Source organism: Callorhinchus milii, unplaced genomic scaffold (assembly GCF_018977255.1).
Source record: "Callorhinchus milii isolate IMCB2004 unplaced genomic scaffold, IMCB_Cmil_1.0 Scaffold308, whole genome shotgun sequence".
Classification (NCBI taxonomy): Eukaryota; Metazoa; Chordata; class Chondrichthyes; order Chimaeriformes; family Callorhinchidae; genus Callorhinchus; species Callorhinchus milii.
The window spans coordinates 1,428-27,787 of NW_024705049.1; the positions used below are offsets into that span (position 1 = coordinate 1,428).

General features: G+C 45.6%; 1 protein-coding gene across 1 annotated transcript; it reads right to left on the reverse strand.

Moving 5' to 3' along the window:
* Positions 1-26,360, reverse strand: LOC103173767 (carcinoembryonic antigen-related cell adhesion molecule 2-like; the record flags this gene model as incomplete). The annotated part of the gene is made up of 13 exons (XM_042346123.1): positions 26,235-26,360; positions 25,741-26,055; positions 23,808-24,083; positions 23,472-23,717; positions 17,632-17,946; positions 16,415-16,690; positions 16,064-16,324; positions 9,987-10,280; positions 5,712-5,832; positions 3,081-3,136; positions 1,603-1,643; positions 915-954; positions 1-56 (listed from the first exon to the last, which is right to left on the reverse strand). Coding segments are annotated over exons 1-13 (2,349 nt in total), but the record flags the coding sequence as incomplete, so codon positions are not given.

Consider the following 26,360-nt stretch of genomic DNA (forward strand, 5'->3'; position numbering starts at 1 on the left):
TTTGTTCTTTGCTCTTTGCACATTGTTGATGTTCTCATACACGTTGGGAGCAGTAACTGTAAGAATAGGTGTCAAGTCATCCAAACTCTGCAGCTCATGTCCTCCCCCGGACCAGGCTCCGTGACCCCATCACCCCCACCCTCGTCCGGCTCCACTGGATCCCCATCACCGAGAGGACAGAGATCAACATCCTCATCCTCACCTTCAAAGCCCTCCATGGCCTTCCCTCTTGCTACCTCTGCCCTGCTAACCCCTTACCAACCTGTCCCCTCCCTCCGCTCAGTGGGCTCCGACCTGCTTCACATCCTCCGCTGACCACCCCACCATCGACGGTCGGGCTCCAGCCTCTCTGCCCCCACCTTCTGGAACTCCATCCCACAGTCCCTCTGTCTCACCCCCTCACTTGCCTCCTTCATGGCCCGTCTCAAGTCCCTCTTCTTCAGCCGACCATGACTTTGGGCCGTCCTCCCACCCTCCCTTACCCCAACCCCCACCCACTCCCTGAGCCCAAATCCCTGACTGTCCCGAGTCCTGGGAGGTCCTCGCGATGTGAAATGCCATCGTGTGTAAATGTCGTGTTGTATGTATCGGGTGGAACAGGAAGCAGTCTCTCTCGTCAGGAAGGGGGTTAGGACTCGGGCCCAGGGATTGGAGAGACAGGACGGTGATCTGATCACAGTGGTTTATCTCACACAGAGCAAAGCTGAACCAGACATCCGTAACACACAGAGAGCTGTGCTTTGTGTTGGGTTGAATGGAGATGCTATTTGCTTTGGGAAATGGATGTTGACTTGAATCAATAGACACTTTTGTTACAAAAGACGGAATTTCTGTCTGTGAATCTTGGCTTTGACCAACAATTATACACCACTTTCTCTCTTCAGTGAGTTCTGGAGAATATTCCTCAAACATACCTGTCAGGTTGCTGTACTCTGAAGATTGTGGTCCTATTCTCTGTTAAAGTCAAGAGAGAACTTGTTTCAATTGCCTTTTCTTAGTAAAAGCTCAGAATCATAGAAAGTACAGCACAGACAATAGGGCACATTGAGGTTTTGTTGGTAATTTTGCCAGTTTTCTGTCCTCATTTCGTGGCCAACAATCCCCCAAATAGAATTGGCTATCTTTACAAATGTAATTTTGTTGTTGTGTCAGTCTGGTTCAGTTTCTAGGTCTTTTGCCTCTGAGTTACGAGATTGTGGATTCAAGCTCCAATCTGGGACTTGAGACCCATATAGTCAAGGACATAATAATAATAATAATAATAATAATAATAATAATGATAGACATGCCAGTCCAGTGCCGGGCGTGTGCTGTCCTTTGGATAACAACACAAATGACATTTCCAAGGTGCTGGACAGTCAGGGATCTGCACTCAAGCTGGTTGTTGGGATCAGGAGGGGGAGAGGGTGGGGGTAGGAGGGTGACCGAAGGCGCGGTTGGATGGTCTTGAGACAGGTCTTGAAGGAGCGAGAGAGGGGCGCGGCAGAAGACTGTGGGATGGAGTTCAGGAGGGTGGGGGTAGAGAGGCTGAACCGACTGAGCTAACTATTAAGCAGCTTATCAGAATAATGGGTAAAAAGAAAGAGAATTCATGTGTCTTACCGCTGTGGCTGTATTGGCTCCACTGTTAGATTGATGCGGTGCTGTAAGACAAAAAATACATATTATTGGACAAAGCGGCTTTCACAGGAAAGTGTGGGTTAGAGTGAGGACCTGTTTCTTTCAGACGGACATTCTATTTTCTCACAGGAACTAAAGGGTTCATATCACAGAGATTTTCACAGTCAACATTGAGTAAATGACAGACAAACTGTGCTCATGGAGTTCATCTGTGTAAACAAATTGTTTAATGTAGAGTCCAGGCACAGACGATCGGTTGACTACAAACTGGAAACTTCTGTTCTTAGTCCCTCAGTTTCCGATAAAGGGAACATATTAACGGTGAAGGGTAACAGAATATGTGTGAAGATTAAACCAGAAGTCCTATTTTTAAATGGGAGTTAAAATAATCTGAATGTCTGTACCCACTTCAATTTTAAACAATAAGAATAATGTTCTCAATAAAATAGTGCACATAAACATAATTTTTAGTGGACATAGAGTAATTATTCCTTATTGTAGAGTGGTTATTCCATTTAGCAACCATTGCCCTATTTTGCAGGTCAGATGGTGTCTTAAATCTGTAACGGAGAACAACAGGACCTGCTGGAATCTGTCTTCTCCATGACCACTGTCAACATTACTCCTCGGCAGTTGGTAGGTACAATTATCCCAGTGAGAGATCTTTTTCTCATTCCCTCCTAAAAATAATGGATTGTTTTTGTGTTTGTATTTTTTTCTGTTGAAATTAGGGGATCGTATTTGAAGTAGTTACAGTTGTTTAGCTGGAAGTACAGCTGGAGGCAAGAGGCATGTGATGTGGCAGATGATAGCTAGAGATCAATTGTTTGAAACTCTCAATGTGATAAAGAAGAATAGCAACAACACAAAAACATATATGTACAGTAACACCTAAAAGAGAATATACTTCACATTCCTCCGAATGAATGAATGATTTCTTAATTTATAAAAGTTTGACTGAAGGTGCCATTCCCACATCCTTTTTCCATCTGTTGAAATCATGTAAGTCAGTCACAGTCATTCTGAAGTTGGCTTAGGAAATGCATGAATGTGCAGGAGGATAACAGCGAGGGGAAACATGAGCAAAGTAGAAAGTGATGTTCAGAAACTTTAATTGAGGTCTAATTACATTGAAGGTTCTGCTCTTTCCTTTGCACTGTGGCATATTCTGTTTGTGATGGAGGGACTGTGTCGAAAAATATGATAGAACTTAGACCTACGCACTTTGGGGTGTCTGATTTCTAAAGGGAGGCTCAAGCTTCGTCTTGTTCTCGTAGTAAGTATGCAAGGAGCTTAATTGCAAAGCATGATATGAGGATTACATTAGTTTTGTTAATTCAAAGCTACAGTGGGGTGTAGCAATATATTAAATGGTAAATTAGAGCATTTCAATTAAGCCAAATTACTGAAATGTTGCGTTGGCATAGCAGCTTGTTATACGCTACAACTAGTTTACTTACTGTTTCCTGTTGCAGCCATTGTGACACCATTTTGATGATGTGATCCACTTTTCGCCCTAAATGAATGTTACATAACAGATCGTTTTGTAGATTTCTCAACAAGAGTATTTTACATAGATTTACATATAGATTTACATAGACTGTACAGCAGGGAAAGAGGCCATTTGGCCCACTGTGACGTTGCCGTTTATACTTCCACATGAGGGTCCACCCACTCCTTACTCCCTCCCACAGCCTTCTATTCCCTTCTCCCTCATGTGTATACCCGTCTTCCTTTTAAATGCATTTTAATCCGCGCAGAAAGTTCCTGGTACTTATTAATCAAACTACAAGTGAGGCCCAAAACCTACGCTTGTCAGATGACAACTGGTCACTATCCTCCTGGGGGGTGGGGTGTTAGGGATGGGGGAAGGTTGGCTAAACTGGCTCCAAGATGAGATTTTTGGCAATCTAAGTCGTCCAGTTCCTGAGCCAGGGGGGTCCGCAGTACTCCAGGGCACTGCTGATTACAGCACAGCCCACCCTGGCTCATCAACAGGACATGGAAGGAAAGACCAGTCACTGGGGGCAGGGAAACCTCCCACTCAGCTCCTGTTAACCCTGCAGCCAAAGCCCTAACTAACAGGTAGGGTGGTCCTCGCTGGGCAAGCAGTGGGAAAGTTGCCAGATAGCGCTGTTCCCTGTTAAACGTGTCTTCTCTAGTGATAACCATCTTTCTTCTATTTTGTGAAGGTTGTAGTTTTCTTACTCCTGTTGCAGGCTACAGCATGTACTCGCAAATCCCAAGAGTGCTTTCCATCTGCACACCAGACTGCATTGTCATAATGATAATAATCATTGCATTTGATACAGTGCCTTATCATGTCTTTGAGACGTCTCAAAATGCTTCGCAGAATATACTGTAGAATGAATTGACTGTATATTTTGTGTTCGAAACGGAGCAGCGAATTGCGCTACAGAAGGTCCCATAAAGAGTCATGGATTGAAGTGACCAACTTATTATATTTTTTGAAGGAATTATTAACCCGGAAAAGTGATGTGCCAATCGACTAACAACCGGGTTCCTACTTACTTTTTAGTAAATGGAGGCATGTGTGTGGAGTAAGGAAACTCCACCCTTCCAGATCTGTCGCTTCTGAGGTGAGTGCTCTGACCAATAAGCTACAGGTCTCCATAGAGCGATGTTGCTATCTTATATTTGTATTCCTGGTGAAATTTGTATTTCGATGATGGGAGAAGATCCAAGATCAAATGGAAGAGTACTATTATAACCCACACTAAACTCTACCCCATCACACCAATCCGCGCCAGGCTCCACTATCACAGAATGGATCGATTTCAAGATCTTCTCACCCGTCTACAAATCCCTTCAGGCCCTGACACCTCCCTACCTCCCCGACCTACTTTCTCCCCAACCCATTACCCACTGCCTCGCTCGGTTGGCTCCGGCTTTCAGACACTACACCCCGAAGCTTTGAAACTCTCTCCCCCTATCCCTCCGCTTTGCCACCTCCTTTCCCTCTTTTAGATCACGCCTGAAGACTTTGTTCTTCGACCACGCTCACGGTCACCTCCTCCCCCCGGCTCGGTGTCAGGCTCCGTCACAGCACTCCGAGACGCTACACCATGTGAGGGACGCTATATAAGCTGTTGTTGATGAGTGAATCTCCAGTAAGAACTGGTGGTTCTTAAAAGCATTTACTTCTGAAATAATTTTACGCGAGAGCCACAGACTAAAAGTACTAAAAGTGAATATGCAGTTTAATATGTGTTGCTGTTGAACTACAGGCACAAGGCATCAATATAAATGTAAACAGAATGTCAGCTTCTAGTTTTTTCTCTTTCAACAAATATATCCAAATGGAAATCTTATTCCAGCAGGGCAAGAAAGCAAAATGCATTGCTTGCAATCCCTGGAAACCTAAACTTTTCTTGCAGCAAGGAAATAACATTGCTTTCATAGAATAGCCTGTCCGCGCTCTCCGCTCAGCAGGCTCCGGCCTACTTCACGTCCCCCACCCCACCCACCCCACCATCATCAGCTGGGCCTTCACCTTAGGGAACTCTAACCCACATTCCATTCCCCTCGCTCCCTCCCTTGCTTCCTTCAGGGTGCGTCTCAAAATCCTCTTTGCCTGAGCCTTCGGCCACCCTCCTACCCTCCCTGCCCTCCCCAAACCCGATCCCCAAATCGGGTCCAAGTCTCTGACGAGCAGCACCTCGGGATGTATAGCCCCTTTCCGATTTGAAAGGCTCTATACAAATGTAATATTGCATAGAATAAGAAATACAAAAAGGGAGGCAATCGGCACTACGTAATAATCCTTACATTTGATACAGTGTCTTATCCTGACGTCGAAATTTCTCAAAGCGCTTCATAGGATATGTTGTAAAGTGGTGTGACTGAGTGTGTTTTGTAGGCAAACACGGCAGCCAATTTGCACACAGCTATATCACACGATCAAGTGGTACATAAAGGATATGACATGGAGAATGTATCACAGCAAAAAGAGAGAAACTTGGATATGAAGCAGCAAACAATTATAACAAATACAGACAGTCATAAAGAATGAGGCGTTCTTTACCATCTTCACAATAAAGTAGCATTAAGATTCTTATAGAAGTATTTACCTTCCTTTTACTTTGACGACCCATACGACAAGTGCAGTAATCAGAGCAACGCCAACAATACAGGCAATCACTATTCCTGCTATCGCTCCACCGCTTAAACTGTTAGGAGGACTGCCTTTGGCTGTAAGATAATAAAATCAAATATTCCAGTCAGACGAGACAAAGTACAATTTCAGATAAATAATGTTACCCGAATACAAATATTTAAATGCCGGGGAACAGGTGTGAAATGTAGTTTGATTTCAACAGACTGAGAATTGAATCATCAATGACCTATCTACAGCTTTCCAGCAGAAAGATGAATTAATAATAGCTAATGGTATTCACATGTGTAAGAGAATGGTTCTTGCCATAATGATATGCAACATTATATTTCACTGCCTTCTTTTCCTTGTTCCTTCCTCCATTCATTTAGATCACCCAGAAATCCGTCACAACAACAACAAATTACTCTTGTATAGTGCCCTTCACATTGGAAAAATGTCTCAAAGCGCTGAACAGTCAGGGAGTTTTGGACCCGAGCTGGGCATTGGGGTCGGGAGGGGTGGAGGTGTGGGTGGGAGGGTGGCCGAAGGCACGGTCAGAGAGGAAGGTCTTTAGACGGGGCTTGAAAGAGGTAAGAGAGGCGGTGAGGCTGAGGGATTGCGGGATAGAGTTCCAGAGTGTGGGAGCAGAGATACTGAATCCCCAACCGCCAATGGTGGGGCGGGAAGTGTTGGAGACATGAAGACAGTGTCCACCAGAGGAGGGAGCGGGCAGCCTAATATGGGGTTAGAAGGTCAAAAAGGAGGAGGGAGCAATTCAGTGGAGGGCTTTGAAGGTGAGAATGAGAGTTTTGTACTCTGTTCTCTGAGGGCCAGAATGCTGAAGGGGACACAGACAGAGTTCCACATATGCATCAAAGTTCCCTTTGTCTGGAATGAAGATAATATTCTCTCCTCAGATGAATGCCTCTAACCCTGGAAAGTATTAGGCACAGGTTGGCAGCAGTCAAGGCTTAGGAGATTGTCTTGGAAGCTTCCCGTTGCTTGTTCTGTGAAACTGTCACTGTCACTTTCACAGTGAGACCTTGGTTTAGATATGGTCAACTGGGCCCAATGTTTTAGTGACAGCGCTATAAGTGAAGTGCGCTATAACGCCCAACTTCTTAACTTCCAATCATCAGGTCTCTGCTGATGTCAATTCCTGCACAAAATGAGCAGGAAACTCCACTTTGAGTGAAGTCAAGGACACTTATTGTGCCGTTCAGTAGCTCAGTGGTTAGAGAGCTTGTATTGCAAGCGAGAGGTCCCGGGTTCAATTCCTGTTCAGGGCGAAATGTTAGGCAAATTCCCTTACTCCACACACACACACACAGCTCTGTTTACTGAGCAGTAAATAGGAACCCGCCTGTTAGTCAATTGGCGGATCGCTTTCCAGGGGTAATAATCCCTTCAAAAACATTTAAAAATGAAAAAATGATAATAATTTGGTCACTCAATCCACGACTGTTTGTGGGACAGGGCTGTGCGCAATTAGCTGCCATGTTTGGCCCACAAAACACACAGTCACTGCACTTGACAGTGTATCTTTTCAAGCGCTTTGAAACGTCTCAAAGACATGATAAGACGCTATTATTATTATTAATCTTGGGACGTCCTCCCGAAGTGAAAGGCGCTTTACAGATGTAATTTTGTTGTTGTTGCTGGTTTCTGCGTAGTGCAAGTCAAAGGCACACACAATGTGCAGGAATTGATGTTAGCATTGCAAGAGAGAGAGAGAGATAGATAGAGAGGGAGTGTGTTTCCTCCTCGTCTTCTCCAGGTCTGTCTGTCTGTCTGCCTGTCTGTCTCTCTCTCAGGCTCCTCATTCTCTCTCTGCCATAGTCCCACTCTCTCTTGTCTGTCCGTCTGTCTGTCTCCCCCCTTTCTCTCTGTCTCCCCCTTTCACTGTCCACTCATGAACGCTGCAGTTCATGACTATTTTTGGTAATATTTGGAGGTTATAAACATATAAGGGCACAGAAATGTTTGAGATCCCTAAACTGTTATGAGTTCAGTAGAATTTCTTTGCATTGTTGGGTCAACTTTAAACATTTGTAGTTAACTGCACTTATACAGTTAAAGGAAAAAATACAAGTAATGGTGCATTATTTTTAAGCAAGGTTCAAAATCTTACTGTCAATCACACTGTGATCTGTGAGATCCACTCAATTTTCCTTAAGAGTTTAAAGGATTTTGAATGAACCCGATTCTGTAAATGTATGAAAACAGACAAAGGGGAAAACTAAAGGGATGAGAGAGAGAGAGAAAGAGAGCGAAAAAAAGAGATGAGAGGGAGAGAGGAAAACAGAGAGATAGACAAGAGAGAGTAAGGGAGATTATATAAGGAGGGTAATAATTCCTTCAAAAAATAATAATAAATTGGTCATTCAATCCACGACTGATTGTGGGACACTGCCATAATTCGCCCACAATATATAGTCCATTCACTTCACAGTAAATTCTGTGAAGCGCTTTGAAACGTCTGAAAGACGTGATAAGGAGCTATATCAAATGCAAGGATTATTATTATCAATTATTATTATAGACAAGAGAGAGTAAGGGAGATTAAGAGAGAGGGAGACCAAGAGGAAATAGAGAGACAGAGAAAGGTGGTGACAGACCCAAATGGCACGTGGACAGATTTTCGGAGTTTAGCATTCTCCTCCAAGGCACACAATCATCCAACACAATAATTATTAATAATCCTTACATTGGATATAGCACCTTATCATGTTGTCGAGATGTGTCAAAGCGCTGCACAGGATGTAATGTAAAGTGCACTGATATTTTGTGGACAAATGTAGGAACTATTTTATGTTCAACAATATCACATGAACAGTTAATGACCAATTTTATTTGGGGGAAGTGCTCTGAGACGCGACCCTACGGGAGGGGTGCTATATATATGCAAGTTCTTCTTGTTGTCAGCCATGAAACTCAGAGAGAGAAACTCCATTCTGTTGTCAATAGTACTGTGGGATCTTTAATGTCTACATAGACAGTCACAGCATTCTTCAGTTTTAACAACTCATCCGTTAGTACCTCTAACTCCTCCGGCTCCGGTCTGCTCCACATCCCCCGCCCCAACCGCCCGACCATCGGTGGCCCTCAGCCTCTCAGCCCCGAGGCTCTGGAACTCTATCCCCAATGCCTTCGCCGCTTCCTCCCCTTCCTCCTTCAAGGCCGGTCTCAAGACCTTTCTCTTCGACCGTACCTTCAGCTCCACTCTCGACTCTCTACCCCCTCCTCGCTCCCTCCCTTCCCTCCCCTCACCCTGACCATTTCCCCCCTCCTCGCTCCCTCCCTTCCCTCCCCTCACCCTGACCATTTCCCCCTCCTCGCTCCCTCCCTTCCCTCCCCTCACCCTGACCATTTCCCCCCTCCTCGCTCCCTCCCTTCCCTCCCCTCACCCTGACCATTTCCCCCCTCCTCGCTCCCTCCCTTCCCTCCCCTCACCCTGACCATCTCCCCTCTGCTCGGGTCCCGACCCAAATGTCCAGCGCCTTCGGACGTCCTCCTGACGTGAAAGATGCTCTATAAATGAAATCTTGTTGTTGTTGTAACACATCACACCCCAGCACTGCGTTGCAGTGTCAGCCTCGACTATACAGGTTCCAAGTTCCAATGTGGGGCTTCAACCCACAATCGTCTGATTCAGAGGCAAATGTGCTACAAACTGAGCCATACTGACAATGAGGCAATCAAACTCCACCACAGTTAGCAGAACATAAGCACAAGATCAACTCCTAATATTTGTTTCTTCAAGTATGTCAGTATGTTCATGTCAATCAGACAGAGCATCATTGGGCCTGGATAAAAGAGTGGCAATATAAATATAAATTTGCATACGGGGTCTTCTGTGAATCGCACAAAAACTACTTTTCAACTTCCACTCTTAATTCTAGATTCACTGATGTTGATAACTGTTCATAACTTATTAAATTACAAAACCTCGCTGCCTGACAAGTGTAACTCCCACGGTCAGTCGGGCTTATTTGATCAATGGTGAGCTGTGGAGTTGTGTGTGACAGAACGGTGCCATTATATATCCATTTATACTGAGCTTCTGGGTTTGACTGAGCAGAACAAGACAATGTTAGAGAGTCTCCAAGTTCTGCTGAGTGTGTCCCAGTGATTGTAAGCTCAGGGGTGTCTGGTCCATCTGCAACAGACGCAAGAACGGCTTCTTTATTACCACTGAACGTAAAGCATAAGATTGAAGCCTTATTCTGAGAGGTGACTGAGTACTTACACGCAAAGCTCAGTGTATAGCTGCCGGACACAGAGCTAAAGCTATTCTTTGCCTCACACCGATATGTTCCACCATCATTTCTAGTCACACTGATGATGGTCAGGGTGGCATTATTCTGGGAGATTGTGATCCTGTCATTGCTGTGGAGAGCTCTCTCATCCTTAAACCACAACCGTGACTCAACAGTGCCTTTAACATCACATGTCAGTGTCACATTGTCAGTGTATTTTATCGGGTTGGGAGTGTTGCTTGTTACGGTGACGCTGGTGATTTTTTCTGTAAATAGAATGATAATAGAATCATACAATTATAAACCAGTGGTTATGCTGAATTTTTTGACAAAGTTATTCTTTTGGTTTCTGGTTTTGAATAGTGCTGTAGCTCAGTGGTTAGAGCACTCGTCGCGCAAGCGATTCCTGGGCAGAGCGAAACATGGAGCTTGTTTCTTTACTCCACACACATTCACACACATCTCTGTTTATCTATGAGTGTGTAGAAACCTGGTTGTTAGTCGATCGGTGGATCAATTTTCCGGGGGTAATAATTCCTTCAAAAAATAATACTAATAATTTGGTCACTTCAATCCATGACTGTTTGTGGGACACTGCTGTGCACATTTGGCTGCCGTGTTTCGCCCACAAAATATTCAGTCACCACACTTTACAGTATATTCTGTAAAGCGCTTTGAGATGTCTCGAAGACGTGATAAGGCACTGTATCAAATACAAGGATGATTATAGTATCATGATCTGTTTGCCACATACCCAAGGACTGACACAGCGGACCTTTATCAGGAGAATTCTAACCCCATCAGAAGGCATTGCTGGAGTCCATAACACTGTAATCTGCCTCATAGCGCAGTGTGATCAGCAGTCGCTGCTCGTCAGTGATGACATGACTGTGGCTGCTTGGTTTTCGGAACCGAAAACAGACCAACGTCAGGGTCACCACTATAATAATAATCATCGTCCTTGAATTTGATATAGCACTTTTCACGTCTTCGAGACGTCTCAAAGCGCTTCACAGAATATATTGTAAAGTGAATTGACTGCATTTTTTGTGAGCAAAACGCGGCAGCCAATTGCGCACAGCAGTGTCCCACAAACAGTTGTGGATTGAAGTGACCAAATTATTATTGTTTTTTTTGAGGAATTATTATCAGGCATGTGGAGAGGTGAGGGAAGGCAGAGAGGTGGGAGGAAGACCAAACTTGCCCAAGGTTTCGCCCTGCCCGGAATCGAACAGGTCTCTCGCTTGTGAGCCGAGCGCTCCAACCACTGAGCTACAGCACTCCAGTTTGGATCAGTTCCTGTACATGTTTGTTATGTGCAAAGCTTTGTGCTTTTTTTAAAACTAATCCGGAAGCCTTCCTTTCTTGTGCTGAAGACAATCCATGCTTGAAAATAAACTCTACATTATAACCGGACCCTCTTAAAGAGAGTTCGACAGTGCCATTGTTTTCCTTCATTGGTATCAGTCCTTTTCACTTTGCTGTAATAATCAATAACCACATTAAGCAAACTGACCATCCTGAATACTGATCCAAGAATAATACTGAAGGAATTAATAGTGACTCAACCCTTAGACTAATAATAATAATCCTTACATTTGATTCAGCGCTTTTCAAGTTTTCTCGGCATCTACAGCGCTTCACAGAATATACTGTAAAGTGAATTGACTGTATATTTGTGGGCGAAACGCGGCAGCCAATTGTGCACAGCAGTGTCCCACAAACAGTCGTGGATTGAGTGACCAAATAATAATTTGTTTCTTGAGGGATTATTATCAGATTATTATAATATCATACTGACAAGCTTCCGGCCCTTGTACTGAACAGTATAAGGGTCGGATGAGACATTACATCCTGCCTTCTGTCCAGGTGGACGTTAATTATAATCTTTGCATTGATTACGGGAACTCGCTCCTTATCGGCCTTCCCAACTCTTCCCTTCACAAGCTGCAGATCATCCAAAACTCTGCAGCTCGTGTACTCTCACGCACCAGGCTCCGTGAACCCATCACTCCCAACCTCGCCCGACTCCACTGGCTCCCCATCCCCCGATGATCCCCCGAGGATCGAGTTCAAGATCCTCGTCCTCATCTTTAGGTCGTCCAAGGCCTTTCTCCCTCCTACCTCTCTGACCTGCTCATTCCCTACCAACCTGCCCGTTCCCTCCGTTCATCAGGCTCCGGCCTGCTTCATATCTCCCGCCTGACCTGCCCTATCATATCTCCCCCCTGACCTGCTTTCAGCCTCTCTGCCCCCACAATCTGGAACTCCTTCCCACGGTCCCTTTGCCTCGCTTCCTCCCTGGCCTCCTTCAAGGTCGATCTTAAGACCCTTCTCTTCAATCGTGCCTTTGGTCTCCCTCCCACCTCTCTGCCTTCCCTTACCCCTACACCCCTTCCCCCATGCTCAGGCCCCAGAACCTGACTGTTCAGCGCTTTGGGACGTCCTCCTGATATGAAAGGCGCTCTATAAATTAATTTTGTTGTTGTTGTTGCATTTGATATAGATCTTCATCATGTTGTCGAGATGTCTCAGAGCACTGGGCGAAACGTGGCAGCTAATTGTGCACAGCAGTTTCCCACATACAGTTGTGGATTGAGTGATAAATGTATTATTTGTTTGTTCCCTGAACAATATAGTGTGTCAGCCCGGCTCAATTAGTGGCACTCTCACACATGAATCAGAAGGTTGTAGTTTCAAGTCATTGTCAGTACATTATAAGGAATTATTACCCCCAGAGAAGCCAATTGACTAACAACTGCCTTGGAGAGAATGGCTAATTTTATTTGTAGGATTGTTGGCCGGGACAGAGGAGAGAAACTCTATTTTTGAATAGTGGAAGTGCTGTAGCACAGTGGTTAGAGCGCTCGCCTCACAAGCAACAAACCTGGGTTTGATTTCCAGCAGGGCGAGATGTTGGACAAGTTTACTTATCCACACATCTCTGTTTACCAAACAGTAAATAGGAACCCGGTTGTTAGTCAATGGGCAGTTCGCTTTTCCAGGGGTAATAATTGCTTCAAAAAAAAATTAGTCACTTCAATCCACGACTGTTTGTGGGAACCTGCTGTGCGCAATTAGTTACCGCGTTTCACCCACAAAGTATAGTCAATTCACTTTACTGTAGATTCTGTCAAGCGCTTTTAGACATCTCAAAGACGTGATAAGGTGCTATATCAAAAGCAATGATTATTATTTTTGTTATTTCTCAGAACATTACAGAGGCGAGGTCAACAACTGAGCAGGGAGGATCTTTATCATTGTTGCTGACTCTCTTTTGATAAAATAAAATCTTTGATATTGATATCTATTCCAGCTCTGAAGTTAAAAAAAGTGGTCAAAGCAGTTAAATGCCTAATGTGAGCACATATCTTTCATACAAGATGGAAAATTGAGTTTCTTTTATGCAAATCAGTTAACCAGGGTTGGTAATAAGTAATAATTAGCAACAAAGAAAATGGAAGCTGTTAATCAGCACTTACAGTTAACATTCAGTAAATAAGAATCACTTGTCTTTCCATTCATTATGTTGTACCCAAAACACGTAATTCTCCTGTGTCAGACCTTAAAATTCCAGGTATAGTGAGAGTTCTATTGCCATCACTTAGCGCAATCCTTGTGTCAACATAGATACCATCATTGTCCTTATACCACAGATATGAGACGGCAGTGCCCACTGCAGTGCAGGTCAGAGCCACACTGTCATTATGTTCTACCGGAATAGTGACATTGGAGGTAACAACAGCTTTGAAAACGATCCATCAAAACACAGGAGATTGGTTTAACATGAAATATAATAATAGTCCGTACACTGTGACAGGACCTTTCATGTCAGGCCGATGTCTCAAAGTGCTTTACAGGATATAATGTAAAGTGTGGTAACTGTTTTGTGAGCAAATATAGCAGCCAATTTGTGCAGTGATGCCCTACAAACAGACACACAGTGTTTTTATTTGGGGATTATTGACCAGGCCATCAGGAGAGAGACACTCCCATATCATTTTGAACAGTGCCTTGGGACGTCCTCCCGATGTGAAAGGCGCTATACAAATGTAATTTTGTATTGTACCGTGAGACCTTTATCGTCCACCTGAACAGGCAGATGGGACCTTGCTTAACGTGTTATCTGAAGTATAACACCTTCTACCGTGTATAAGTTCCTGATATGAGGTTTGAATTTACAATTTTCTGATTCATGGGTGATAGTGCTACTAATTAAGCCAATATATTGATGGACTATATTGTTCAGGGACACAAACGAATGCAGTGAATGTGTAATACAAGTTGTAGATGGCATTATCTTTCTGTAGGTTTTGTATAGAACAAGTCTGTTCAGAGAATTCAATGCTTCAATACAGCTCGCTCTTCGAATCACCAATTTGCCAATTTATGTTAATGCATAAATCTAGTTTTTGGTCATTTTCCTCTCCTTAACCCCTCTCCGCCCCCTCCTCAGCTCCATGTCCAGCCAGAATTCTCGAGAGCTTTGGGTGGTCCTTCTGACGTGAAAGTAATGTATAAGTGCGGATTGTATTGCAAATTGTTTTACGATTGTAAATTGGCAATTTGGTAATTCAGTGAGTTCTGTAGCTCAGTGGTTAGAGCGCACGCCTTGTAAGCAAGAAACCTGGGTTCGATTCCCGGCCGGCGAAACGTTGGGCAAGTTTCCTTAATCCACACGTCTCTGTTTACCGAGCAGTAATAGGAACCCGGTTGTTAGTCGATTGGCGGATTGCTTTTCCGGGTAATAATTCCTTAAAAGAAAATAATAATTGGTCACATCAATCCACGACTGTTTATGGAACACTGCTATGTGCAATTGCCTGCCACTCTTCACCCACAAGATAAACAGTCACTTCACTTTACATTGTATCATTTGAAGAGCTTTTAGACGTCTCGAAGACGTGATATGATGTTATATCAAATGCAAGGATTATTATTATTATTCAATCCCAACCAGCGCTATCACGGGATTCAGTCACTAGTCAGTGCTTATTCATTGTATATTGTGTATTCATTGCACATAACACAAAAGAGAAAATGACAGCTATTTTGTGGCAAAGCAGAACTGCCTACTTCTGGTTCACAGTCAATCTCAGATTGCAATCTTTGTCATTTTGTTTCAGTCGTACAGCACACGCCAGGCCACTTGAATATGTTTTTAGTTAAAAGATAAAGCACAGAAAGGCTTTTACGTCATGTAACAATACTGTATTACGTACTTATAACAAGGATTCCGATGTTTGGGTACTGTTAAAAGCCTGACGTGTAATTCCCAGCGGTCTTCAGGGTAATATTGGGAATGCTACTACGTGAGGGGTGCTATATAAATGCAAGTTCTTGTTGTTGTTGTTATTGGCCATTATACCCAGAGAGAGAAACTCCATTCTGTTTTCAAATAGTACTGTGGGATCTTTAATGTCTATGTGGACAGTCACGGCATTCTTTGGTTTAACGTCTAATCCGAAGGACAGCGCCTCTAACACATCACACCCCAGCACTGCATTGCAGTGTCAGCCTCGACTATATGGGTTCCAGGTTCCAATGTGGGGCTTCAACCACAATCGTCTGATTCAGAGGCAAATGTGCTACAAACTGAGCCATACTGACAATGAGGCAATCAAACTCCACCACAGTTATCAGAAGATAAGCACAAGATCAACTCCTAATATTTTATAATATTAAAAAAAATATGTTTCTTCAAGTATGTCAGTATGTTCATGTCAATCAGACAGAGCATCATTGGGCCTGGATAAAAGAGTGGCAATATAAATATAAATTTGCATACGGGGTCTTCTGTGAATCACATGGAAACTACTTTTCAACTTCCACTCTTAATTCTAGATTTTCTGATGTTGATAACTATTCATAACTTATTAAATTATAAAACATCGCTGCATTTGAAACACACGAGTTGGAGCTGAACATCAATGCAATGCATTTGCTACCACTAACATTCACAGAAGAGTATATTGACGGAGCTCTCAACGTACAAAGCTAGAAATGACCACATCATATAGCACATCACAGCAAAGCGCTCAGTGTTATGTACAGTACGTTCACTTACCCTGTAAAGTTACGTTTAATGTTGTCTCATTGACTCTTAAGGTAATGTTGTTACGAGCCTGACAAGTGTAAATCCCAAGGTCACTCTGGCTTATTTGATGAATGGTGAAATTTGAACTTGTATGTGGCAGAACAGTGCCATTAAATATCCATTTATACTGAGCTTCTGGGTTTGACTGAGCAGAACAAGACAATGTTAGAGAGTCTCCAAGTTCTGCTGAGTGTGTCCCAGTGATTGTAAGCTCAGGGGTGTCTGGTCCATCTGCAACAGACGCAAGAACGGCTTTTTTATTACCACTGAATGTAAAGCATAACATTGAAGCCTTATTCTGAGAGGTGACTGAGTACTTACACGCAATGCTCAGTGTGTGGCTGCCGGACTGAGAGCTAAGGCTGTTCTTTGCCTCACACCGATACGTTCCACCATCATTTCTAGTCACACTGATGATGGTCAGGGTGGCATTATCCTGGGAGATTGTGATCCTGTCATTGCTGTGGAGAGCTCTCTCATCCTTAAACCACAACCGTGACTCAACAGTGCCTTTAACATCACATGTCAGTGTCACAGTGTCAGTGTATTCTATCGGGTTGGGAATGTTCTGTGTTACGGTGACACTGGTGATTTTCGCTGTAAATAGAATCATACAATTATAAACCAGTGGTTACGCTGAACTCGGGAACTCCACTCCCAGGTCACTGTGACTCGCTGCCTCCATTCCCTCTTTCGAGGTCACCTCTACACTAACTCTCTGACAAGGCTTCCCCCCTCCCAGCCTCTCAGCTCACACCCTCATCCCCAGTACCAGGCGGCTTATCCCCGGAAACTCTTTGGGACGTCCTCCTGACGTGAAAGCGCTAAACCAAATGCAAGGATTATTATTATTCATAGTAATACTTGTGGCTGAAATGTGGCAGCCAATTGTGCACAGTAGTGTCCACAAACAGTCATGGATTAGGACAACATGAGCCGAATGGTCTCCTTATGTGCTGTAATGTTCTATGATTGTGTAATATTCGATGAGCAGTGGAGGAGGGGGACAAATACTGGGCTGTGTTTTACCGTTTTATTCATAATAATAATAACAACAAACTTTGCATTTGATACAGTGCTTTATCACATCATTGTGACGTCTCAAAGCTCTTCACAGAATATACTGTAAAGTGAATTGACTGTATATTTTGTGGTTGTAACACAGCAACTAAATAGAGCACAGCAGCGTCCCACAAACAGTCACGGGTTGAGTGACTAATCTTTTTGGGGGAGAGGGAGAGATTATTACTCCGGGAAAGTGATCGCCAACGACTAACAACCTGGTTCCTACTTACAACTGGTAAACAGAGGTGTGTGTGTGTGTGTCTGTAACAAGGAAATTGGCTGAGGGTTTTGCCGGGTATCGAGCACAGGTCAAATTAATGAATAATGTTCTACTCGGGTGAGGTACAAGTGGCCACAAGTGTGAAGATATTCATTTTAATTTTCTCCCTAAACTGGTGACGAGGTTAGTGGCCAATAAACCGGGACAGGAGTGGTACACAGACAGGTTATTGTTAACTGTAACTGTTACTTACCCTCCACCTTCAGGGTGACTGTCGCTGTTTTTGAATCGCCAGAGACTGGGATCAAAGTCACAGTGTAATCTCCACTGTCGGTCACCGTCACTGATTTCAGTCGAAGAGACACGTCGGGGAGAGATACCTCAGCCCGGCCTTGGTAATTAGTGCTTACAGATACTATATCCCCGATCCACACAAGTACATCACTGACGCCGAAACTCCAGGTCCCACTCCTCACCTCACCAGACGGTTTCACTGTAAACACAGCCGTACCTCCGGCTGCTGCTGTAATGGGATTCTCTGGTACAGTGATGGTGAACTGTGCTGTAACTGGAGAGAGAGAAAATCCCATTAAGGACAGCGAGACATCGGCTGAATACACATCGACACAGTCCGTCCTGACTGACGGCATCTCTTGTAGGGACGCGGTGAGCAAGTTCTCCTGTCTCTATCGTTAGATCATCTTAAATAAACTCCCAACTGAGAGCGAGTGAGAAAGTGAGACTCACCCACACACACACAGCAGCAAAGAGCAACTACCCCGAGTCGTGCTGTCTGCATCCTGACCTCAGCCTGTGTCCTGGTCACTCAGTCACTGAGCAGCCGGTGTACTGGTCACTCAGTCACTGAGCAGCCGGTGTCCTGGTCACTCAGTCACTGAGCAGCCGGTGTCCTGGTCACTCAGTCACTGAGCAGCCGGTGTCCTGGTCACTCAGTCACTGAGCAGCCGGTGCTGGTTACACTCCGTCAGTCAGTAGAGCTTTCTCTTCTCTCAGCTCTGCACTTATTGAGCAAATAGGAAGTAGGGAGTGGTCGGGAGTCACTGCAGTGTGGTTCCTGGTCGGTGATATGAAATGGTTTGGGCATTTCAAGTCAGAACAGGGTTTGCCCAAAGCCCAGGAGCCGGGACATTGTGAGCTGCCGGACAGCAACACCGCAGCCGTTTGGATCTGTGTTCGTCTCGTTTTAAAATTAGTTTCCAAAATGCTTATGATAATAATAATTGTAATAGTCCTGGCATTTGATACAGCGCTCTCGAGACGTCTCAAAGCGCTTCACTGAATATAATGTAAAGTGACTGTTTTGTGGGTGAAACGCTGCAGCCAATTGGGCAAATCAGTGTCTCACAAACAGTGGTGGATAATGTGATCATAAACCTTGCACTTGGCACAGAGTCTTTCACATGAGGAGAACATCTCAAAGTGCTTCAGAGGATTTGTCACTGTAAAGTGTAGTGACTGTGTATTTAGTAGGCGAACGTGGGAGCTGATTGAGGCTCAGCGACGTCCCACAAACAGCCGTGAAGTGAAGGACCAACACCATGAGGTGAATGACAGCCGCCTGACTGCCCAACAAAGGGCTTCATGTTATTAATCGATATAGAAACTCCGGGTTAGAAATCAAATGTGAATTACTGTTTCCCTGTGATTCCCAATGACACCACTCAATTATTCCATCAACGTTACAGTGAGCAACAGCCCCACCGTCTGTCAGAGCAGCGCTGTTACACAGTGACAATCAGCTGCTTCAAGAGGGAATATTGAGGGGTAAAAGTCTAAACATTTTGTGCCGATCACAAGATCACAAGATCACAAGATTAGTTTGGATCAACAAAGGCCTTTTGGCCGTCTGATCTCATCCCTTCAGCTCAGGCGCCCAACCAACACTTTGGGATGTCCTCCTGACGTGAAAGGCTCTATATGGACACCAGAGACCCAGAGACATTTACAGCACAGAAGGAGGCCATTCAGTCAATCTATCTCTGGGAATTTCCATGTGTAGGTGGGATGCACAGAATTCTCAGCCTGACACAGAGCCTGGAGAGGGCCGGAGTGATGGGTACAGGGTTTAGTGTGTGATAGGGACCCAGTGGGGCCTGGCGAGGGCGGGGGTGATGGGTACAGAGTTTAGTGTGTGATAGGGAGCCAGTGGGGCCTGGCGAGGGCGGGGGTGATGGGGTACAGGGTTTAGTGTGTGATAGGGATGTCTCGAAGGTGTGATAAGCACTATATCAAAGGCCAGGATTATTATTATTATTATTCAGGTATAAGTGTTTGCTCCTGGTCAAATTCTGTAGACTTTTCAGTCACACTGACCAGAATATGATCAGCAGTTCAGCCAGAGATTGGCAAATAAAACAACATCAAGTAAAGCTGTAAGAAGACTGTGCCAGTCCTGCTCGTCACTGGGCGTACACTGTGGTGGGCACTGCCCAGCCCTGGGCTAACAGTTGGTGGGCACTGCCAGCCCTGGGCTAACAGTGTGGTGGGCATGCCCAGCCCTGGGCTAACACTATGGTGGGCTGGTGGCCACTGCCCAGCCCTGGGCTAACAGTGTGGTGGGCACTGCCCAGCCCTGGGCTAACAGTGCCTTTTGCCCTGAGGCTGACAAGCCATTGGCGCTGGGGCTGCAGTAACCTCTCTTGGGGAGCAGCTAAATTGCCCTTTGTCCTTCTGATGAAAAGTTCCTTTGCACTGAGCCCAGTGAGTGGCTTTGTTATTTATTCCTTATTTAATGAACTTTGTTCTCAGCCCAAACCAAACTTGACTTGGACCTTTGACACAGGGAGTGAATCTTGGCCCCATATGGACTGTGCAATGCTACGCAGTGGGGGTTGGGGGGAGCTGGAGCCAACCCACAGCGGAGTGTGGGCTACAGGAAGAGTGTTGGTGTTGGACCAGTGAGATCCCAGTCCTGAGCTCGTAATCTATTTGTTGTGCTTACAAACCCATTACCCACTGGGATGTTTCGGGTGTACTTGGAGCAAACTGGGAACACCCTGGGTATGGGAAACCCCTGGGTGCCGGGAACACCCTGGGGTGCCGGGAACACCCTGGGGTGCCGGGAACCCTGGGGAGCCGGGTACACCCTGGGGTGTTGGGAAACCCAGGGGTGCAGGGAACACCCTGGGGTGCAGGGAACACCCTGGGGTGCCGGGAACACCCTGGTGTGCCGGGAACACCCTGGGGTGCCGGGAACACCCTGGGGTGCCGGGAACACCCTGGGGTGCCGGGAACACCCTGGGGCGCCGGAACACCCTGGGGCGCCGGGAACACCCTGGGGTGCCGGGAACACCCTGGGGCGCCGGGAACACCCTGGGGTGCCGGGATCACCCTGGGGTGCCGGGAACGCCCTGGGGTGCCGGGAACACCCTGGGGTGCCGGGAACACCCTGGGGTGCCGGGAACACCCTGGGGCTGGGACATATCCTTTGTGTTTTGCCGTCTTCAACCTTGAGCCCTGTAGCTCAGTGGTGAGAGCGCTCACCTCACACGGGAGAGGACCAGGGTTTGAATCCCGGGCCGGGCAAACACTGTGCAAGTTTCCTTACTCCACACACCTCTGTTTATCAGCAGTAAGTATGAAGCCGGTCCTTAGTCCATTGGCGGATCACTTTTCTGGGGCTAATAATTTCTTCAAAATAATAATACCTTCAGTCACTTAAACTACGACTGTTTGTGGGACGTCGCTGTGTGCAATTGGCGCCGTGTTTCACCCACAAATACACTTTACAGTATATTCTGTGAAGCGCTTTGAGACGTCGAGAAGACGTGATAAGGCGCTATATCAACTGCAAGGATTATTATTATTATTATTATTATTATTAACAAATGACATTTACACAGCGAGTTTCACGGCGGGAGGACGTCCCGAGGCGCTGGACAGTCAGGGATTTGGACCCGAGTGGGGGTGGGGAGGAGGGTTTGGGATCAGGAGGGGGTGGAGGTGGGGAGGGTGGGGGTAGGAGGGTGACTGAAGGTGCGGTTGGTTGAAGAGGAGGGATTTGAGCCGAGTCTTGAAGAAGGTACAGGAGAGGGTGAGGGGGAGGGACTGTGGGATGGAGTGCCATAGGGTGGGGGCAGAGGCTGAAGGCAGGTTGAAGGCCCGATGGAGGGGCGGACAGGGTGTGGACGTGAAGCACCCGGACCCCACTGAGCGGAGGGAAGGGACAGGTTGGTAGGGGGTTAGGAGGTCCCAGAGGGAGGGAGGAGCAATGCCGTGGAGGGTTTAGAAGGTGAGCTTCAGCTCTTCCAAAACTGTGACACTTCAGTGCTGATCACCGGTCAATACTGGAACATCTATTGGACATTTAAATGCTGTGAAATAAGAGTTTTGTTATCTGGAGACTCAAAGTCAAGAAACCCACGACATTCACTATCTATGTTGTATTTTATGAGTCAGATTTACATCAATAACCACATGATCTGAATAAACAAAGCCAAACCTCCTCTAAATAAAGCTATTGGTGAGATTATAGTGTATTTAGCATTGCACTGGACTTTATTACTAATCACTAAGAAGTCTCAAGCGATAGAATCAATAGTCCCAAGTGAGGGGCAACAGTGTCCTCCTGTCTCAGTTGGTGACACTCTCAGCTCCGAGTCACAAGGTTGTGGGTTCAAACTCCACATCAGGATTTGCTTCAAAAATTCCTTAAATTTAATAATGATAAATTAACCATTTCAATCCACGACTGTTTGTGGGACGTCGCTGTGCACAATTGGCTGCCGTGTTTCGCCACAAAATATAGTCAATTCACTTTATTCTATGAAGCGCTTTGAGAAGTCTTGAAGATATGATACGGCGCTGTATCAAATGCAGGAATTATTATTATTATTATAACACACACAGTCGAGGCTGACACCCCAGTGCAGTGCTGCATTGTTGGAGGTGTTGTCCTTCAGATGAGTGTTTGTGTTTGTATTTGAGTGATCGAAAGGCAATGGAAGGTTTATTTATGGCTTTTGGATTCTCTTTCCCTGAGACATTCTGTGGACTTTGTTTGCAGGAAGAAGTGATTATTTAAGCTGTTGGTTAATGCTGTTCAAGGAGCTATACATTGTACCCGGGCGACTGTTGAACCTTTTTATATCACTCGCCCTTTACTCAGCCGGCAACATGCAATCACACTGTGATAAGGTTTGGAGTTTAAATCACAATTAAAATATATCGTGGACAGTCTGCAGTCCTCACTCAGCAGCACGGCTTGTGTGACAGCCTCTGACTGGTTAGACAGACGGGATAAGCAAAGCTCTTAACGCACCGTCTTCTGTTTTTGCTCTTGTAGTTCAAGTCCACACAGAGGAACTATCTCCTCTGGTGAGTGGGGAATCCAGAACAAGGGGGACATCATCTTATAATCAGAGACAGGACATTCAGGAGTGAAATCGGGGCAGTTTTTTGTCCAAAGTGGAGTGGGAATCTGGAACTCTCTCTCTCTCCCCAAAAGGCTGTGGATTACGGCTGTGGATTCGTTCACATTGTCAACACTGAGATGGAGAGATGTTTGTCAGGTCAGGAGATCAAGGGATATGGGCAAAGGCAGTTGGAGTTGAGGTACAGATCAGCCTTGAGCTTATAGAATGGTAGAACAGGCTCGAGGGGCTGAATGGCCTCCTGTGTTCCTACGATGAATATTCATTGACGTATAGCATCTGTAGAAACAACAGAAACAGTCAATTCTAAGATAAAAATCAGCATTTACAACTACTTGCATCTGTACAGCAATAGTTACATGTTACACCTACAATACACAGTCACAGTAAACTCCTGCCATTCAGCCTGGCTCAGGAACAGGACGAGAGACCGTCACAGAGGGGGGACTCCATTCCCACATTGCGTTGCCAAACACGTCCCCTTGGAGCCCGTTCAGCTCATGATAGGATATAAGATGTGAAAGAGCAGAAATCAGGGCGTGTTTCTCCTGAGACCCCACACGCAGACTGTGTGCACTGTAAATCTCTTGTTGATAAGCTGGTGAGTGAGGGCAGATATCACCTCAGTGTCTGTCATTGATGTGGTCAGACGGTACAAGGTGCAAAGCCAAGAGCTGAGGGAACAGTGCGGTCCATTCACTCAATGTTGTCGCATTGACTCTTAAGGTAACGCTGTTCCGAGCCTGACAAGTGTACCTCCCACGGTCAGTCGGGCTTATTTGATCAATGGTGAGCTGTGGAGTTGTGTGTGACAGAACGGTGCCATTAAATATCCATTTATACTGAGCTTCTGGGTTTGACTGAGCAGAACAAGACAATGTTAGAGAGTCTCCAAGTTCTGCTGAGTGTGTCCCAGTGATTGTAAGCTCAGGGGTGTCTGGTCCATCTGCAACAGACGCAAGAACGGCTTCTTTATTACCACTGAACGTAAAGCATAAGATTGAAGCCTTATTCTGAGAGGTGACTGAGTACTTACACGCAATGCTCAGTGTGTGGCTGCCGGACTGAGAGCTAAGGCTGTTCTTTGCCTCACACCGATACGTTCCACCATCATTTCTAGTCACACTGATGATGGTCAGGGTGGCATTATCCTGGGAGATTGTGATCCTGTCATTGCTGTGGAGAGTTCGCTCATCCTTAAACCACAACCGTGACTCAACAGTGCCTTTAACATCACATGTCAGTGTCACAGTGTCAGTGTCTTCTATCGGGTTGGGAATGTTCTGTGTTACGGTGACGCTGGTGATTTTCTCTGTCAATAGAATGATAATAGAATCATACAATTATAAATCAGTGGTTACGCTGAACTCGGGAACTCCACTCCCAGGTCACTGTGACTCGCTGCCTCCATTCCCTCTTTCGAGGTCACCTCTACACGTAACTCTCTGACAAGGCTTCCCCCCTCCCAGCCTCTCAGCTCACACCCTCATCCCCAGTACCAGGCGGCTTATCCCGGGAAACTCTTTGGGACGTCCTCCTGACGTGAAAGGCGCTAAACCAAATGCAAGGATTATTATTATTCATAGTAATATTTGTGGCTGAAGCGTAGCAGCCAATTGTGCACATTCGTGTCCCCCAATTTTTTTGGTGGGGAGGTATTATTATTACTATTCCCTCCGCTCAGCCGCTCCGGCTGCTCCACATCCCCTGACCCACCACCCCACCATTGGCGGGAGAGCCTTCAGCCCCTCTGCTCCCAACCTCTGGAATTCCATCCCCCAGTCACTCCGCCTCGCCCCCTCCTTCAAGTCCCGTGTCAAGACCCTTCCCTTTGACCAGGCCATCGGCCACCCCTCTTCCCACCCACAGACCCCAGCTCGGGTTTGAAATGCTGTCACTGTCCAGTGCCTTGGGATGTCCTCCTGATGTGAAAGGCGCTGCTCAAATGTCATCTTGTTGTTGTATTACCCCCAGAAACCAATCAGATAATCAACAAGTGGGTTCCAACTTACTGCTGAGTAAACAGAGTGTGTGTGTTTGTGGAGTAAGGAAACCTGTAAGATTTCGCCCTGACCTGACCCGCCTGGGAATCAAACCCAGGTCCTCGCGCTTGTGAGGTGAGTGTGCTATCAAATCACGATTAATGGCTAATTATTCAAGATACAAGTGGCCACATGTGGTTATGAAACTATATTCCAGTAGAATTGTTAGATCCGCGAATTATGTGTCTGTATTTGGAGAGAAAAAATCTGATACAAGTAAACTTAAGAAACAAAGAATGGGTTTTTATTTCTACTTGTTTTCAGGAGCACACAATTGTTCCGGTATACAAATAGGATCTAATGTCTCCGTCAGACAAAAGGTCCTCTTCATCGGTACAATTAAGTTTTATACAGGAGTACACAAAAATACACAGAAGGGGTGTTTTTCCTTACAGACCAATCACGTTTTCCCACATTTCTTGCTTTAGTTAGTTTCAACTGCACTAATCTTACGGTTTTGCTGGAAGGCCATTTCTATGTTATCAGCGCCGTTCCTTAGACTGTGGCCTTCAGATAACGGAATTCTACAATAACAAGTCTAACCTACTTACTTATATCTGCTTAAAAGCGTTTACACAGCGATAGGCCGGGGCACAAGCTACGATATAGTTTTTTAAACATACCATAACATCTTTTTCCTCTATCAGAATGGTAAATGCCTTCAGGACACGAGAGAGAAAATAGGAAAACAGCCCATACTGTATATCTATAGGGTAGAAACACTATTTCTCTGCTTTAAGCAGCTCAGTGACATGAAATGGAACCATCAGATCGGGAGCAGATTGTCCATTTGTCCGGATATAAAACACTTTGTGTGAAGATATTCATTTTAATTTTCTCCCTAAACTGGTGACGAGGTTAGTGGCCAATAACCCGGGACAGGAGTGGTACACAGACAGGTTATTGTTAACTGTAACTGTTACTTACCCTCCACCTTCAGGGTGACTGTCGCTGATTTTGAATCGCCAGAAACTGGGGTCAGATTCACAGTGTAATTTCCACTGTCGGTCACTGTCACTGATTTTAACCGAAGAGACACGTCGGGGAGAGATATCTCAGCCCGGCCTTCGTAATTAGTGTTTACAGATACTATATCCCCGATCCACAGAAGTACAGTCTCGGTACCAAAACGCCAACTCCCGCTCCTCACCTCACCAGACGGTTTCACTGTAAACACAGCCGTACCTCCGGCTGCTGCTGTAATGGGATTCTCTGGTACAGTGATGGTGAACTGTGCTGTAACTGGAGAGAGAGAAAATCCCATTAAGGACAGCGAGACATCGGCTGAATACACATCGACACAGTCCGTCCTGACTGACGGCATCTCTTGTAGGGACGCGGTGAGCAAGTTCTCCTGTCTCTATCGTTAGATCATCTTAAATAAACTCCCAACTGAGAGCGAGTGAGAAAGTGAGACTCACCCACACACACACAGCAGCAAAGAGCAACTACCCCGAGTCGTGCTGTCTGCATCCTGACCTCAGCCTATGTCCTGGTCACTCAGTCACTGAGCAGCCGGTGTCCTGGTCACTCAGTCACTGAGCAGC